The sequence below is a fragment of the Gopherus evgoodei genome, chromosome 4 (genome assembly GCF_007399415.2).
Source record: "Gopherus evgoodei ecotype Sinaloan lineage chromosome 4, rGopEvg1_v1.p, whole genome shotgun sequence".
NCBI lineage: Eukaryota > Metazoa > Chordata > Testudines > Testudinidae > Gopherus > Gopherus evgoodei.
Genome location: NC_044325.1, coordinates 63,434,255 through 63,449,132, shown reverse-complemented (window position 1 = coordinate 63,449,132; position 14,878 = coordinate 63,434,255). Strand labels below are relative to the sequence as shown.

At 42.2% G+C, this 14,878-nt stretch overlaps 1 protein-coding gene across 2 annotated transcripts; it reads right to left on the bottom strand.

Annotated features, from left to right (window-relative positions):
• Positions 1 to 450: 450 nt before the first annotated feature.
• RAD51 (RAD51 recombinase) lies at positions 451 to 13,789 on the bottom strand. 2 transcript variants are annotated; one of them, XM_030559483.1, is made up of 10 exons: positions 13,569 to 13,788; positions 10,836 to 10,948; positions 10,020 to 10,157; positions 8,211 to 8,328; positions 7,484 to 7,575; positions 6,373 to 6,467; positions 4,417 to 4,530; positions 2,253 to 2,382; positions 1,842 to 1,963; positions 451 to 1,554 (listed from the first exon to the last, which is right to left on the bottom strand). In XM_030559483.1, the coding sequence occupies exons 2-10, from the start codon at positions 10,920 to 10,922 to the stop codon at positions 1,431 to 1,433; spliced, it is 1,020 nt and encodes a 339-aa protein (XP_030415343.1). In that variant the 5' UTR covers positions 10,923 to 10,948; positions 13,569 to 13,788; the 3' UTR covers positions 451 to 1,430. The 2 variants fall into 2 exon arrangements, with proteins under 2 accessions (XP_030415343.1, XP_030415344.1); XM_030559484.1 differs by lacking the exon at positions 4,417 to 4,530 and having other exon boundaries at positions 13,569 to 13,789.
• Positions 13,790 to 14,878: the final 1,089 nt, after the last annotated feature.

Here is a 14,878-nt window from a genome sequence, read left to right as displayed (position 1 = left end):
CTGAGCCACTTTTTCACTGAAGGGCACCAAACTTATAGTAGTTTCAGTGTTACTGCTATTACTTCTTACCCTGGATCAACACATTTTCATTATAATAGGTGCTGGTTCTTACACTAAGTTAATTCCACCGAAGCCAGTCCTAGTGAATAGCTGTTGTTTTGAATGGAATCAGTACACAGTTGATATGGCCCTCTGGGAAACAGTTTTCTGCCATCAGTACAAAGAGACAGGAATTTACAGGATAAACGCATGTTAATGTTACTGAAGGGAAGTATTTGATCATTAAGATTGTACACAGTTTAGTTTAATCGTCACAGTTGATTCAATTATGTGTGTTCCTCCCTTCTGTTCCCCAGAATTATATGTTTTTTCCCTTCTGTTCCCCAGAAACAGTTATGAAGCCAGGTATGGACAAAGAATGAAAGGAGACACCATTTTCACTGCCAAGCATTACCGTTATGACTAACTTTAATCAATCAATCCTAAATCATAATTACCCCTTGTGTAAAAGGATTATTCACATGGCTAAGATCTAATCACAAAAGTGCTCCGACAAGGGGTCTACAAGCTACTTATAGCACAGAGTTACAGTGTGCTTAGCAGTGGCTGTGCAAAGGAACCTACAAAGAAAAGTTGTAGCTAGTAATTCAGATTCTGGGAATCAGTGGCACCAGTGCAGACTAATGTACTTTCTACTCATTGGCTGAGCACAAAATGCAGTACTCTGAACTGGTGGCTTTCTGAATCCCAGAAACCACTAATAACCAATATTTCATGACTCCCTTATTAAAAACAGAGATTCTCATTCAGTACTATTGAGATAGAAAAGAAATCCACACAAATGCAAATTCAAAAACAGGATGTTTTCAACACCCAAAAGGATGGAATTAGTATATTGCGATCTTCATTAGAGCTACACGATGCAGTGGTTATTCTTGTGTCTGTATCTTGTAACACTATTTAGTTTTATTTCTCAGTCATTAAAGTAACTGGAAAAATGTTTAAGTTATCACTCTTCCCATTTGACAAACCCAATAACCTTGCATAGAATCCACACAAAAAAGTTATAAATTGTTGCCAAGTGCAGTAACAACACTACCGTGGCTACCTCCATTGGAAGCATCCAATTGTATCAACAGTTGTCAGGGGAATTATGGCAATGGAAACTATGACCCTCTCGAGTGTTCTAAAGAACCATGTTAGATTAACATACAACTATAGCCCAAAGAGAAAAACTCCTCCAACCAGGACTAGTTGTTTGTGATGTGTCCCAAATATATCTGTGTATTCACGCAAATATGATAGATTCCTCAGGCAGTCTTTTCAGTGGCTGCAGTAGTAGAGCATCAGTAAAAGTTGGCCATAAAGAGAAGGCAGCCTCCTTTGGTCAACAACCTCATGTTGTTAACTAGTGAAATGGAATGGGCTTCTCAGTCTTTAGCATCTCCCACTCCATCAGCATTAATAGCAAACATAGCTTCAGCCTCAGGAAGGCAAGGAGAGTCATAAATTTTGCATATTCTGGTTTCACCTCGGCCTTTTCTCAGAGAGAGCCTGACAAAGAGAAAAACAAAGCAATTTATTCAAATACTGTTGGCTTTCAGTAAGTCAGCATTGCATTTCTGGTAGCATAAAGCTACCCTCATTTCACCACATTAATTGGAAATAAAAGTCAACTTTTAGCGATCAAAGATGCCCTTAGGTTTTTGAAAAAAAGATCAGAAACGCTATTGCCTGACAGACCCCATACAAAAAAATCAGAAACATTTAGGTGTCTAGTTAATAATGTTTTCATGAAGACTGAAGAATAACGTGAATGGAATTTAAGAATGTGATCTTACCTTGTGGTTGAGGCATGTGCCATGATGTTCCCTCCAATAGGCTTTTTGGGATCTGCAGTAAACATGGCAGCTCCGTCTACCTGTGCCACCACCTGGTTAGTGATCACAACTGCCACACCAAACTATTAGGAGAGAGGCACAAAATCAAGTTTTGTTTCTTTTTCACAGATAGAGCTAGTAAAAGCTAAACTCCCTGGTAACCAGATCTCCTCTGTAGGGACTACTTTTCCATTCTAGAGCTAGTGAGGTCCAGTCAACTCTCCTCCCCCAGACTGATACTGGGAGATATATGAATATGTGGAAAATCCAGTGTATGAAGTAAACTCCAGTCAGAGGAAATGTTGCAGAAAGTGGTTACTCAGAGAATGAAATAATATGAGGAATGAAGGAGACAGTCCACTGACAGTTTACCTCATCTGCAAGTCGAAGTAGCATACGCAAAAATCTGGCCAAATGCATCTGCCTGGCCGACAGCTCACCCCTGCCAGAGTAATCAGTCCTGTATAGGGCCGTGGCGCTGTCCACTATCAGCAATGCATACCTAGAGAACATGGCATAGGTATTACTTTCAGTGCCTGTCTGGCTCTCATAAGCATTTCAGGGCAGGAGCCTTCATTTTCTTTGTACAATGTCCAGCACATTGCAGGCATTATTGAAACAAAATAATAAATCACCATAACTGTCCTTCCAACTATCAGGAGCAATATTTTTAAAAAGACACCTCCATAATGCAATAGTTATACAATGCATAGTGATCTAAAGGCCATACTCATTTCCCCCAATTAAGATGGTACTAAACTCTTCACTCCTACCCCTCTCCTCAGTTATTTCAAGAGTATGAGAAAGGACTGGCACTGACCCAGTATGGCCAGTCTTATGTTCTCAGAGTAGATGAGGCATAGAACACACTCTATGGGTGGGGTTTCCTCAAGAACGGTCGGGTTTTCAAGGGAGGAGAACACCGCTGGCACCAACTCAAATACATTTTCAAGTGGGGCTGAACTCACCAACCCACCACTTACTGAACATCAATACCCATAGCACTGTGCGCCTAACATGTCCCACTCATTCCTTTGCTATGGTGCATTAAGAGGCTGCAGTAGTTTAGGAACTATGACAACTAGCACTACAGTTAGTCTAAGTTTGAAGGTTCTGGAACAGGATGGAGTCTCCACAACAGTAGGGGTCAATCCTATCGGGTGCACAGATCAGCTAACCACTCAAGGATGTAAGTAGCCCATCAACTTCAGTGGGGCTACTCACACGTATCAGAACTTGTAAGTATGTGCTTTAATGTTTTGATTCATCAGCTCAGAGTGATCAGCACCTTGGAAGATCAAGCCGTTAATTAATAGTTTCTAGATCAGGGATGGACAAACATACATTTTGGTCCAAGGGCCACATCGGGGTTGTGAAATAGTATGGGCCAATAGGCTGCGCGTCCCCAAACAGCCTGGTCCCCACCTCCTCCCACTTCCTGCCCCTAACCACCCCCCCCCAGGACCGCTCCCCTGCTCCCAGTTCCCTGACTGCCCCCCTGACCCCGACAGGCCCCACAGGACTCCCACCTCATATCTGGGACCTCCTCCTCTATTCAACCCCCCCACTCTCCCCCTAGCCCCTTTCGGAATGTGGCCCTGCGAACATGGGTGGAGGACTCAGGAGGAGCAGGGGCAGCTGCGCAGTCGGAAAGAAGCAGCCGTTTCCCCTTTAAAGTGCTGCTTCTCTCCGGCCGGCTGCGCAGCCACCCGGTGATCCTCCTGAGTCCTTCGGCCACGTTCACCACGCTCCTGCCCCGATGCTGCGGGTGAGCCTCCCTCCCTGCTCTCCCCTGCCTGCCCACCCACCCCGTGCAAGGGGATACACCAGTGCTGAGCTGCCCAGTGGCACCGTGAGCTGAGGCTTCAGGGAAGGGAGAACAGCAGGAGAGGGGCTGGGAGCTAGCCTCCCTGGTTGGGAGCTCAGGGGCCGTGCAGGACGGTCCCATGGGCCGGATGTGGACTGCAGGCCGTACTTTGCCCACTTCTGTTGTAGATACCTACATAATCAGTTTATTCTTCTCTCCAGTTCAACTACTGATTTTAATTCTAAACTAAATTAAATCCATCACAGCCCTCTGATTTTATCACAGTTCTTTAACACTCAACATTTGAATTCAATTTCCCCTTTTCTAAAAATTAATGTGAACTGAACTGCATCTACTGCTGGCACCTATTCTTTGTAAAATACTACTCTCCAACCTACCACAGCATGAGTCAGAATCACCCAAAATTTCACTGGCAGTTATGGAACATCTCTTATTTACAAATATTTGCAGTTTCACATGAGGCTTATTGACTGGATCCCTCTTTTATTGACTGGATGACCCATTGTCTCTTCTGAAAAGAATCAAGTCTGGTCTCATGACAGGTATTATAGAGTGTAGACATGTTTAAAAGTATTTGATGAAAAATTAATAATATTTAGTATCTGTTTTGCAGTTATGCAGTCTACACACTTGTCCTTCATTTTGGGTAACTTTACAGTATTGTCATTTAAGAGTGCACAAGTTATTTCTGTTTGTCAGTTCTGTTACCTTGATTCAGCCATCATAGCAGATGCCTGATAAAGGAGCTGGGTCTGATGGTCTGTGTTAAATGCTCGAGCATATGCCACATTATCAAGGACATTACTGCCAGATAAGCCATACCTAGAGAAACAAATCAGATGGGAACAACTTGGGAGATTCTGTTACTTTGCCTACAGCAGTTCACTAGCAGGTGCACCTGAAGGCTAGATTAAACTGATCCTACAGGTTGGTATAGGGAGAGAGAGATATTGAGATTCTTATAGGTAAATAAAAACTGGTGATAAAAAGAGCAATTAACTTGAAAATTTGAAAATAAAAGTGATCTTCCCATTGAACTTACAGGATCTTACTGCCTAGAAATAGCAGCCACCCACCACCATCCAGGATACCTTTGCAAAACAAACTTGAGAACAAGAGAATGAAAACACACAAATTACCATCCTGCAATGGAATACACTAAAGGCAGTGTGATAGTCCAATAAAACATATGACTGAAAAAAGATTCATGAACTAATTTAAATTTTGATTATAAATTCAAGAGATATCTACGTAAAGAGTAAAACAATCCTCTATCTGCAATACTTCAGTCACTGCTCCATTACTAAAGGTTGGAGCCACCTTGATGACTGATTTCTTACCATTAGGCATGTTGATAATGACCCAGAGGTCCCTTAAAATTTAGAGGAGAACAGCTGGTTAAGTACATCCTTCCATAAAGACAAGTGTGTTGGCCAAGAAGCTAGTAGTTGTACCAGTTTGTTGCCATATAGCATATTTGGTTTACCAAATATAGTCTTGGAAAGGCCTACAGACCCTGAGTGTGTGTTGCATATAGACTGGTAGCTATGCAGTGTGATTTTACAATATAGATCATACTATGAAGTCATCCAAAGCAAGTGAAGCAGCTGTGGCTTTCCCCATAATAAAGCTCATGTGGGGTTTTGGCACAGACCACCACCACCACCAGAAGAAATGTGCTGAGGAAGTCTTTGTAATGACAGTCAGGGCCTCTAGAAAGAAACACCCTGGGGCGGATTGAGAGGGCACAATCACATACAGATTGACAAACCTTGCCTGTGTATGTACAGTTAGTCCAGGAGAAAACAAGTAAAGGGATTTTTTTAGACAGAAAATTGGTGCAGGGCAGGTTTTTTCCAAAAGCAGACAGCATTCTGACAAACCACAAACCTGAAGCAGGTTAGCCAGAGGAAAGCAGGAAGCCAGCTGAATACTTTTACTGTTAGATCTCTGCAGAACATCTTAACCGTTGTATCCAAATCAAACCAGCCTTTCTGCATGACACAATAGGCTGCAGGCCAGAAACACAATGTTCATTTTATTGGGAAGTCCAGCTGGCAGGGTGTTTTGGTTAATTAATGATGCTGATCCCTCTGGTCTAGTGCTGAGATTCTAGTCACTCACAACATGGATGAGTTAACTAAATCTGTTAATTATTACAGTACTAGAAGTGTTAGCCTCAGATTTTGAAGAAGGGACTACAGATTTCACAACTTTTCAGAGACTGGGAATGTTGGCCCACCTTTTTGACAAGAACCTAGTTCTAATAGATATTGTGAAGAGATTTACACATGGGATCCTCTTTTGAATGTACAGCACTTTAGGCAGAATTGGGTTTACAAGGAACAGCTACTAAAAAGTAAATTAGTGTCATCAGTTGTAATAAAGGCTAGTTATTCTAGCTGTTCAGTAAAGTTGGAGAACGGTCACAAAATGTGTTTGCCAAAAGCCAATGTACGCATACTGTTTCAAACTTCTTCTGTATAGATGGACAGCTGTAATGTGCGAAGATCTTGTAGAAACTGTCCTTACATGCAGCTTCCACTGAAGTATATATAAGGAGTCAAGTTGATGTACAATGTGATCACTGGACAACTTACTGATGAGGCAATTCATGCATTAGTTTTAACTAGAGCCAGTGAATTTCTAACCATAAGTACAGACCTTTCAGCCACAGCAAGCAGACGTTCTGGGCGGAAGGTACTCTCTGTGTCGATGTACATGGCCTTTCCTTCGCCACCACCTCGGTCAATGGGAAGCTAATGAGAACAACAAGTAAATATCCCTGAACACAGTTTCCAGGTCTGGGAAATTAAAGCCAATTACTGCCTCACACTCTGATACCGATACCAGTACATTTAGTGATACACCAGAATCAGTGAGCCAAACAGCGTTCCTCTGTCTGAGAAACAAGCTGGAAAGTGAAAAACCCCAGTACAGGAGCCTAATTTTCAAAATGGACACATAAGTTAGGTATTAAACTCTATATCAAGTGCACAAATCAGCACTAAGGTTCCTAAAACCTGAGACCCAATAACCAATTTGAATACAAAAATACTAACATGCACCCTAACTTAAGTGGTCAAGTTGAATACTCTGCCCTTGTCATAATATGCATAAGAAGCTAATTTAAAGACAACCCTCTTATTCAATCTTAAGTAACCATTTCCACCTTACATTTATGTACTGTCTGATAACAAGAGCCAATTGAAGCTTGTATGAAAGAACATGAGATGAAGCTTGAGACATGTAAAACACAAGCAGCTGGACAGGGGATGAGTTGGGCTCATGTAAACAGCTTCACCTCCCTTTTCTCAGTTATTGGCAAGGAGAGAGGTTTTTTGCACGTTAGAGAGAAACCAGAAAGTTTGTTTTCAGATCTCAAACTTTCCCAAAGAACCAAAGCAAGGAACTAGCTTCCCGAGTACCATTTATTATTTCTGTAGTCTGACTGAACATAATTTGGTTTTTATTTTCATGCTTGATATCTATCATAGGTTTCTTTTTAAATATATTGAATCTCTACTAAAGTTACTCCTACAAGCAGAGTAAGCATGGTACATGAGATCCTAGCAAGTTGCCAATTCAGTCCATGGTGTCACAAAAGTTTGGATGGTTTCTGCTATACACTATATGTGACTACAGATATTTTGCACTACCTTTTTAGCTGCATGCTTATTTGTGTGAGTGAGAAAGGTACTTTGATTGGCAAGGATTCAGAAACAATGTTTTTCTAAATACATATTTGATTTTAATAAAATGACCAACCACTTACTTGACAAGTTACTGCCAGCGTGTGACACAACTGTGTCTTCCCAGTGCGGAATTCCCCAAACATCTCAGTTATGGACCCTGTTTCTATTCCCCCTGGAAAAGAAAAAAACAATCACACTTGTATTAACATCATAGGCTATAAATGCACAACATAACATATAATTTCTTAGTTATGGGGACTAGCCTGTCAGATATGTTTTCTGTATCTGCGTAGCTTTGCTTTAGAAGAGATCACTTACATTTCAAAACTCAATTAATTAATTAGTTATAACAACAGTTCAGGGTACCTGGGTTTGTGCATGTTGTGGATAAGGCGGCCAGATAAGAGTTCTTGTGAGAACAGGTTAGCTAAGTTAAGGGAAACACCATTCTACTTTGCATTTCTCATATAGGCAGGGAGGATTAGGGAGAAGCAAATACCTGCTTCTATTTCTCAATAAAACTTCAGTACTAGTCAATAAAAGGAAATGTATTTAAAATGTAAAACTATGTCTTGTGTCCTCCCACATCCAGTGAAGTTCCTTTCCTATTGGAACTTCTCCTGCAGCTTTCTCTGGAGGTGCTAGCTGTGTGGAACTGATCATTATAAGGCAGAGCAGTGCTAAGGAGATTCCAGTGCAGTTGCAGAAAAACCCTTATACCATGCACTTCTCATATGGGGTTTATGATTTCCAGAAGTGACAGGAGAGCTAACTAAAATAATGCACCAAGATAAGTAGAATTAACACCTTGAAGTAGTTTATCAAGTTCTTTGGATCCAGTGGTGATCTGGATGATCTCGGACCTCTGCTGGTGGAACTCTGTTGCTGTGGTGAAACCCATTGGAATCACTTTAGCTGCTTCTGCCTGAAGACAAGGATAACAAAACCAAACTATATATAGGGTGAAGGGGAGACATATTGTGTGTTTACAAGCTGTATTATCTCTCGTATAACTAACAAATACAGGAATTTTCCTCTTCCACAATGTGGAGAAGCATTTACAAAAATGGGCATGTATTTCAGTACATTTCTTCTGGTCAGATTATACTTTCAGTTACTTACACCTATAGTTGGAAGGAAATCTCATTCAAAGAAATATCTCCAGAATCTATTTTGCCTATTTTACAGCAACAGTCATTTTCACAAAAACCAGCTTGCCTTATTCCTCCATGTGTGAAGACAGAAATGTTTAGCACGTGCACATATTTTATTTCAAAAGCTAGCTGGCTCCCTATTGTTGGTAAGCAAATATACGCAGTGAGGAAAGCTTTGAGTTTTATCAGCTCATATTTTGATGAATGAGAAGCGGTTCAGTGTCTTAAGAACATGTCTATTCTTGTCTATATACAGTTGACAAAGTCTGAAAAGAGGCTAGTGCCACAGAATGGAGTAATTTAAAGAACACCAGTCAGCCTATCATTTCCAGTAGCACAGATGCACACAGTGTCAACACCTGTATTATCCACAATTTCCAACTCAGTTGTCAATCCAGAGTTCACGGCTGATTTGATATCATTGGACAGAAGTCCCAAAACATAAAACTACAAACAGTTCTCAAATGTTCTTACTATGAAAGTACCAACACTGTTGTAGCATGGTTTTATAGGTATTGCTATAAAGTGGATACACTGAACCATGTTCAGGCAGAACTATGTTAAAAAACTGTTCTTAAACACACTGTTCTGGTCAATATGGTTATAAACCAAAAGAAGACAGGGCCCCCAGTACACAAGTTTTATAAAACTATCTCCACTGATTAATAACAAATATTAGCAAGAACACACACCACAGCATTCTGACTATTAAATAGGGCCTTCAAGCCAATTTGTAAGGCTGTGTATTAGTCATTGCCATGACTTTCAAGACAAAAATTTACATTTAGGGTTTTTTATTCATAGTAAGTTGTCTTTTTTGTATCTCCAGCTTGCCCACAACCAAGCAAGAACTCTTCCATCAGTTTTTACAAATTTGGCTTTATAGGAAAATACGGGAATGTAACCAAGTAATAGTAAACAGAGTTTTTAAATTCTTTAAAGTAAATATGTTATAATACTTGTATTACAAAATGAAGGGTATTTTCAGAAAAACAATGTGACCCTGTGACTTTTTGCGTATCTTCCCTGTAAACTGTAGGCTTCACATTGTTTGTCACAAAGAACAAACTTAGGCCAGGTCTATACTACATACTTACTTCAATATAACTATATCGTTCAGGGTTGTGAAAAATTCACACTACAATATAGTTTATGCTGACCTTAACCCCTCGTGAAGACAGTGCTATGTCCGCAGGAGAGCTTCTCCTGCCAACACAGCTACAGCCTCTCATGGAGGTGCAGTCATTAAGTTGACAGGAGAGCTCTCTCCCATTGGCTTAGAGTGTTCACCAGAAGCGCCAAGATTTTTAAAAGGTAATTAGTGGTTTCAGGTGCCCCACTTGAGACACTTCAAAGGGGCTTTGTTTTCAAGAAGTGCCAGGCACCAACAAATTGAGGTCCCCAAGATCACTTATTTATTTAATTGGATTAAATTGTTTATGTAACTGGAAAGTATAATTACCAAGATTTTGTCAGCCTTGGCTTCACTGATGCCTTTAATATTTAGTAGCTCCTTCTTTGGTGCATAAGCAACAGCCTCAACTGTGTGAAATCCAGCTTCTTCCAACTTCTTAACATCATTTGCATTTATACCACATTGCTGAAAGAAAAAATATAAACAAACAACATTCAGAAGCAGACACACTGATCCAGCCTGATCCAACTTCCACCAACGTCAATGGAAACTCTCTAATTGACGTCAGTGGGAGCTGGATCAGACTATAAGTCTAATTCTACAATGCAACATAAATGAGTGTCACTTCCCCATCCAATTGCAAATAAAACCATAGCTGAAATGACTGCTTCTCTCCATAAATTTTCCTTTATACTATATTCTATTCGTATGTATCTGTATCAATGTTAAAGATACCACATCATATGAAACAGGCACTATTTGGCTTATTAGCTATTGAAGGAGCAGTACAAGTTCAGGAAAAGGAGTCCATCCTGCCCCAACAAGATATTCAGCATGTTAATGTTATGTTGTGGTTCAAAATCTAACCTGCTTATGAACAAAGTTACAGTTTTATTTGGTTTCAGTGCATTTATTACAAACCTTGGAGTACCAGTATATTATTAGAGTGGAAATTGAACATTTTGTTTCGTATTAATGCATTCTTGACATTAATCTTTCACATTTTTTAAATACATTTCTGGACAAGATTTTTCTTCTTTGACAAAAGTCAAGTAGGCAAGACATCGGCAATTTTTAAATGCAATTCTAGTTAAAGATGGTTTGTTTGGTAAACAGTTCCTGAGCTAGCCACTCTTTACATACCTCTAGCCTAGATATGGGCTGTGGACCCAAGCTCTCTTCCTCAGTTGATGTCTCTGCATTTGCTTCATATTGCATTTGCATGGCCATTGCGCCAAATATTAAATACAACTTTCCTAAGAGAAAATACAGTATTTGTAGCATCACAGAAATCCACTGCTTAAACATGCTTCTCTTCCACAAGACAATCAAATGTTTCTAAACATACTGCACTTGTTCCACAGCTTTTTCATCATAGAATACAGGAACATTTCTCTCCCACATGGTATTAAACTGTATGTATATTACAGCAAATGATTAATTCCTTATATGTATTTTTCTCTTTGTGCAACTCACTAAAAAATGTTAAGGTCATCTAATAAAAAATGACAGGGGATTTAACAGAGAATTTTCCAAAATGTAATTTTAAATCTAAATGATGAAGAGTGTGATATCAAAGATCTCTTTATAGGATTTCTTGTTGATTATGCACCACTCTTGGAGACTCATTTTAGCACCAAATTCCCTTGACATAAAGGATTACAAAGACATTATTCTGAAGATTGAATCAAGTCTGCACTTTATGACACACTTTGAGTTGACTATATCCCTGATATTTATCTGGCCCCAACACATACTAAACAAATTTGGCTCCTGGAAGTGAAGTTTATGATTTTTTTCCATATATATTTCTGTAGGAGTTTAAGAGATCTAGCCTGTTGTTTTGTATGTTGGGAAAAGGGATGTGAGAAAGACCTGCAACAATTAAAGGAACAATGATTAAGGCTACATTTTAGTCACAGGTATTTCGAGTAAAAGTCATGGCCAGGTCATGGGCAGTAAACAAAAATCAATAGCTCAGGACCTGTCCATGACTTGTACTATAGACCCCTGACTAAATCTTGGGGAGGGGTGCAGCTCAGGGTTGCCAGGGGGTGGGTGTGTGCACATACACGGCAGGTGCTTGGAGGGGTGAGGGGGGCAGCCGAGGGGTTGGCAGACTCCCTACCTGCCTCCCTGGAAGTGGCAACATCCCTCAGCTCTGGCAGAGGCATGGCCAGGCAGCTCTGCCAATGGGAGCTATGGGGGTGGTGCCTGCAGGTGGAGCTGAGGGATGTCACTGCTTCCAGAGAGCCCGCCTGAGGTAAGTGCCACCCAGAGCCCTCATTCCCTCCCACATCCCAACCTTCAGCCATGAGCACCCTACCCAAACACCTGCTGCTGGGTGCGGGGGAGCAGTGGCTGCTGCAGAAGTCATGGAGGTCAAAGAAAGTCACAGAATCTGTGACTTCAGTGATAAACTCACAGCCTTAATAATGACCTCTCACAGAAAACTAGGAAAAAAGTTTATTTAGAAACAACGCTGCCTAGGTCATTATCTGTTTGCCTTTTATTTATAGGGACAGAATACACAAAATAGCTTTGGGGGTTTTAAATGTCCATCTAGCTGCTCTGAGACCAAAGAGACCTATGTGAATGAACTTAAGAATTGACATACTGGATCAGAGACAAAAACCATCTAGTCCAGTACCCTGTCTCCAAGAGTCACTAGTATCAGATGCTTCAGAGAACGTGAAAGAATCTCACTGCAGGCAAATGTGGCAATCTGTTCCCATTAGGTCTCATCTTGGGCTTTAATACTTGGATATGACCTTAAATCCCTGGAGCATGAGCTTTAATATCCCTTTCAAATTTTTAATCATAAATTATAATCTGGATAGTCATTATCCACATAAATGTCAAATCCCTTTTTGAATCTTGCTAAATTCTTGTCCTCAATGACATCCAGCAGCAATGATATCCACAGTCTAATTACAGACATTGTGTGAAAAAGTGTTTTCTTTTACTGTTCTGAATTTCCCACTTTAGTTTTGTTGACTGTCCCCTTGTTCTTATGTTATGAGGCAAGCAAAAAGAAGTTCCTAAACTACCTTTTCTATACCATTCATTATTGTATACACTTTTATCATGTCCTCTATTATTCATCTCCTTTCTAAGGTCAGGAACCCCAATCTTTTCATTCTCTCCCCCATGAGATTTTTTCTCAACCCCCTGATCACTTTCTGAACCACTTCTAAGTCTGTATTATCCCTTTTGAGAAGGACAGCAACTACGCAAAATAGTCCAGGTGAGGCCATATCGCTGATTGTATATGACAAGAGTCTCCATGTTGTTTGCCATCTTATTCCTTATATATCCTAACACTGTTTACTTTTTTTTTATTACAGCTCTACATTAAATAGAGATCTTTGTTGACCTGTCTACAGTGACACCCAAGTCTCCTTGAGTTGGTACTGAGCTGGGTGCAGTTATTAATATTTTTGGTACAGCAACTAAGAATGCCTTCAAATATAACTGACATTCAGGGCCCAATCTCTCAAACACAGCCCTGAATAACTTTACTCATCTACCCCAACCCCGGGCCTTTGAAGTCAATGGAACTACACACGCTGCAGGCAGAGTTAATCATGTGTGGAGGATGGGCCCTCCCATTGACCCTGCTCCGCAGCGTGAGGGCCCCAATTTAGATTAATCTGTACAGCGCCGCGCACGCAAACAGCCGGGCAGCGAGGAGGCGGCGCCCGGCCCCTGGTTCGCACAGTTGCGGCCCCGAGGGCGATGCCGGGCTGCGGGCTGGGCCTTGAGGCTGCGCAGTTGCCCGGGTACCGGCCCGGGAAGGGACTTGTGCGGGGCGGGCGAGTCCTGTCCTGCCCGGCCCCCCTCAGGCGCGGGGCGCTGAGGCCGCCCCGCACTCACCTCGCCGCGGCAGCAGCTCCTGTCCCGCGGGCTGGCCCGGCCCGTTGGCTCTCCCCGTCGCCCGACTCCACTAGCAGATTCGGAAGAGCCCGCCAGATCGTCACGTGACGTGACGTGCGCTCCCGCGCGCCGATGGGCTCCTTCCCTGCGACGCGACGCCCGTTCCTGACGCTGCCTTGTCATCGGGATCTACCGGCGGCGTTGGTGTTACCGAGCATGCGCTTGAGAGCTGAGCGTGCTCAGTAACAGCTGTTGAAGCCGCTGCCCTCACGTCACTGGACTCCACCGTGCCGCCATCCCCGAGGCCGGGAGGGGGCGGGGCGAAGGGAATCAGGGTAGTGGAGAATCTGCGCAGGGCCAAGCCTGCTGCACAGGAGGGTCAGGCAGCCGGAAGCAAGGGGCCAAGCCAGGGACAGGGGGTGGTGCAGGACTGTGCATCTCAGCACCCATCATTAATAGTTGCTGCTTGATTTCCCAGTTCTTCCATGCCATAGATGTGAGGGCTAAACAGGAGTTACACTTCTGTGAGACAAGCGACTCTCCTTGGCAGCGGTCACACTTAGTGTCCATCACTGACTGAGCTTGCCTCTATACGAGAGACAACCTTTAAACCCTGTTGAACTGGGAGTGCACCTCACTGGGAGGATTTCTCCAGAGGAAATAAAACCTCTCAAATAACCAGTAACTACTACTAACCAACCAGCTAAACTAAAACAGTTCTAACTTAAAAGTCAGCAAGCAGTTAAGGTGCACACCATGCAGACATGCTAAACTCCATCTCAGACCAAGGCAGTTGAGAAGGAACTGAGGGTGATTTGTCCGTGCAGCCTGATATAGCCCTGGGGCAGGGCACAAGGATATCAGCAGTGCATGTGCAGGCCAAATGGACACTGCTAATGAAAATCTCCAGTTGAAGGTATGTGGGGTGCACACAAACCTGAAGTGAAGCATCCATAGAGATACTACTCAAAGAATTAAAAGATTATTGCCCTACTTTCTATTGTTTGTGTTGGTGAGATATGGAGTCACTGCATTAACTGTTTCTGGGAACATATAATGGTCATTGGCGCCAGAGATGGGGGGATGGGAACAAAAGGCCATTGACCTCCCCCATTTTTGAAAACCTAAACTTGGGAGGGATGCAGTGGGAGCAGGGGTAGCCTCAGCCCTTATTCCCCTAATTAGAGCTGGGCGGCATAAAGGCAGAGCCTCTTCCCTGCTGGCATAGAGGGGTGGCCAGACCAAATCAGAATGAATGGCATTGTATCCTGGCGCACAGGATCACAAGTAATGCCGTCCCAGTTTGGTTG

What these genes read in the sequence shown, in the direction of transcription:
- RAD51 (XM_030559483.1), bottom strand. Translation starts at nt 10,922, where the DNA reads ATGGCCATGCAAATGCAATATGAAGCAAATGCAGAGACATCAACTGAG. An exon ending in GCTATGATGGCTGAATCAAG is followed by an intron (nt 2,383 to 4,416) that starts GTAACAGAACTG and finishes CATGTTCTCTAG; the next exon opens with GTATGCATTGCTGATAGTGG. An exon ending in TACTTCGACTTGCAGATGAG is followed by an intron (nt 1,964 to 2,252) that starts GTAAACTGTCAG and finishes CTCTCCTAATAG; the next exon opens with TTTGGTGTGGCAGTTGTGAT.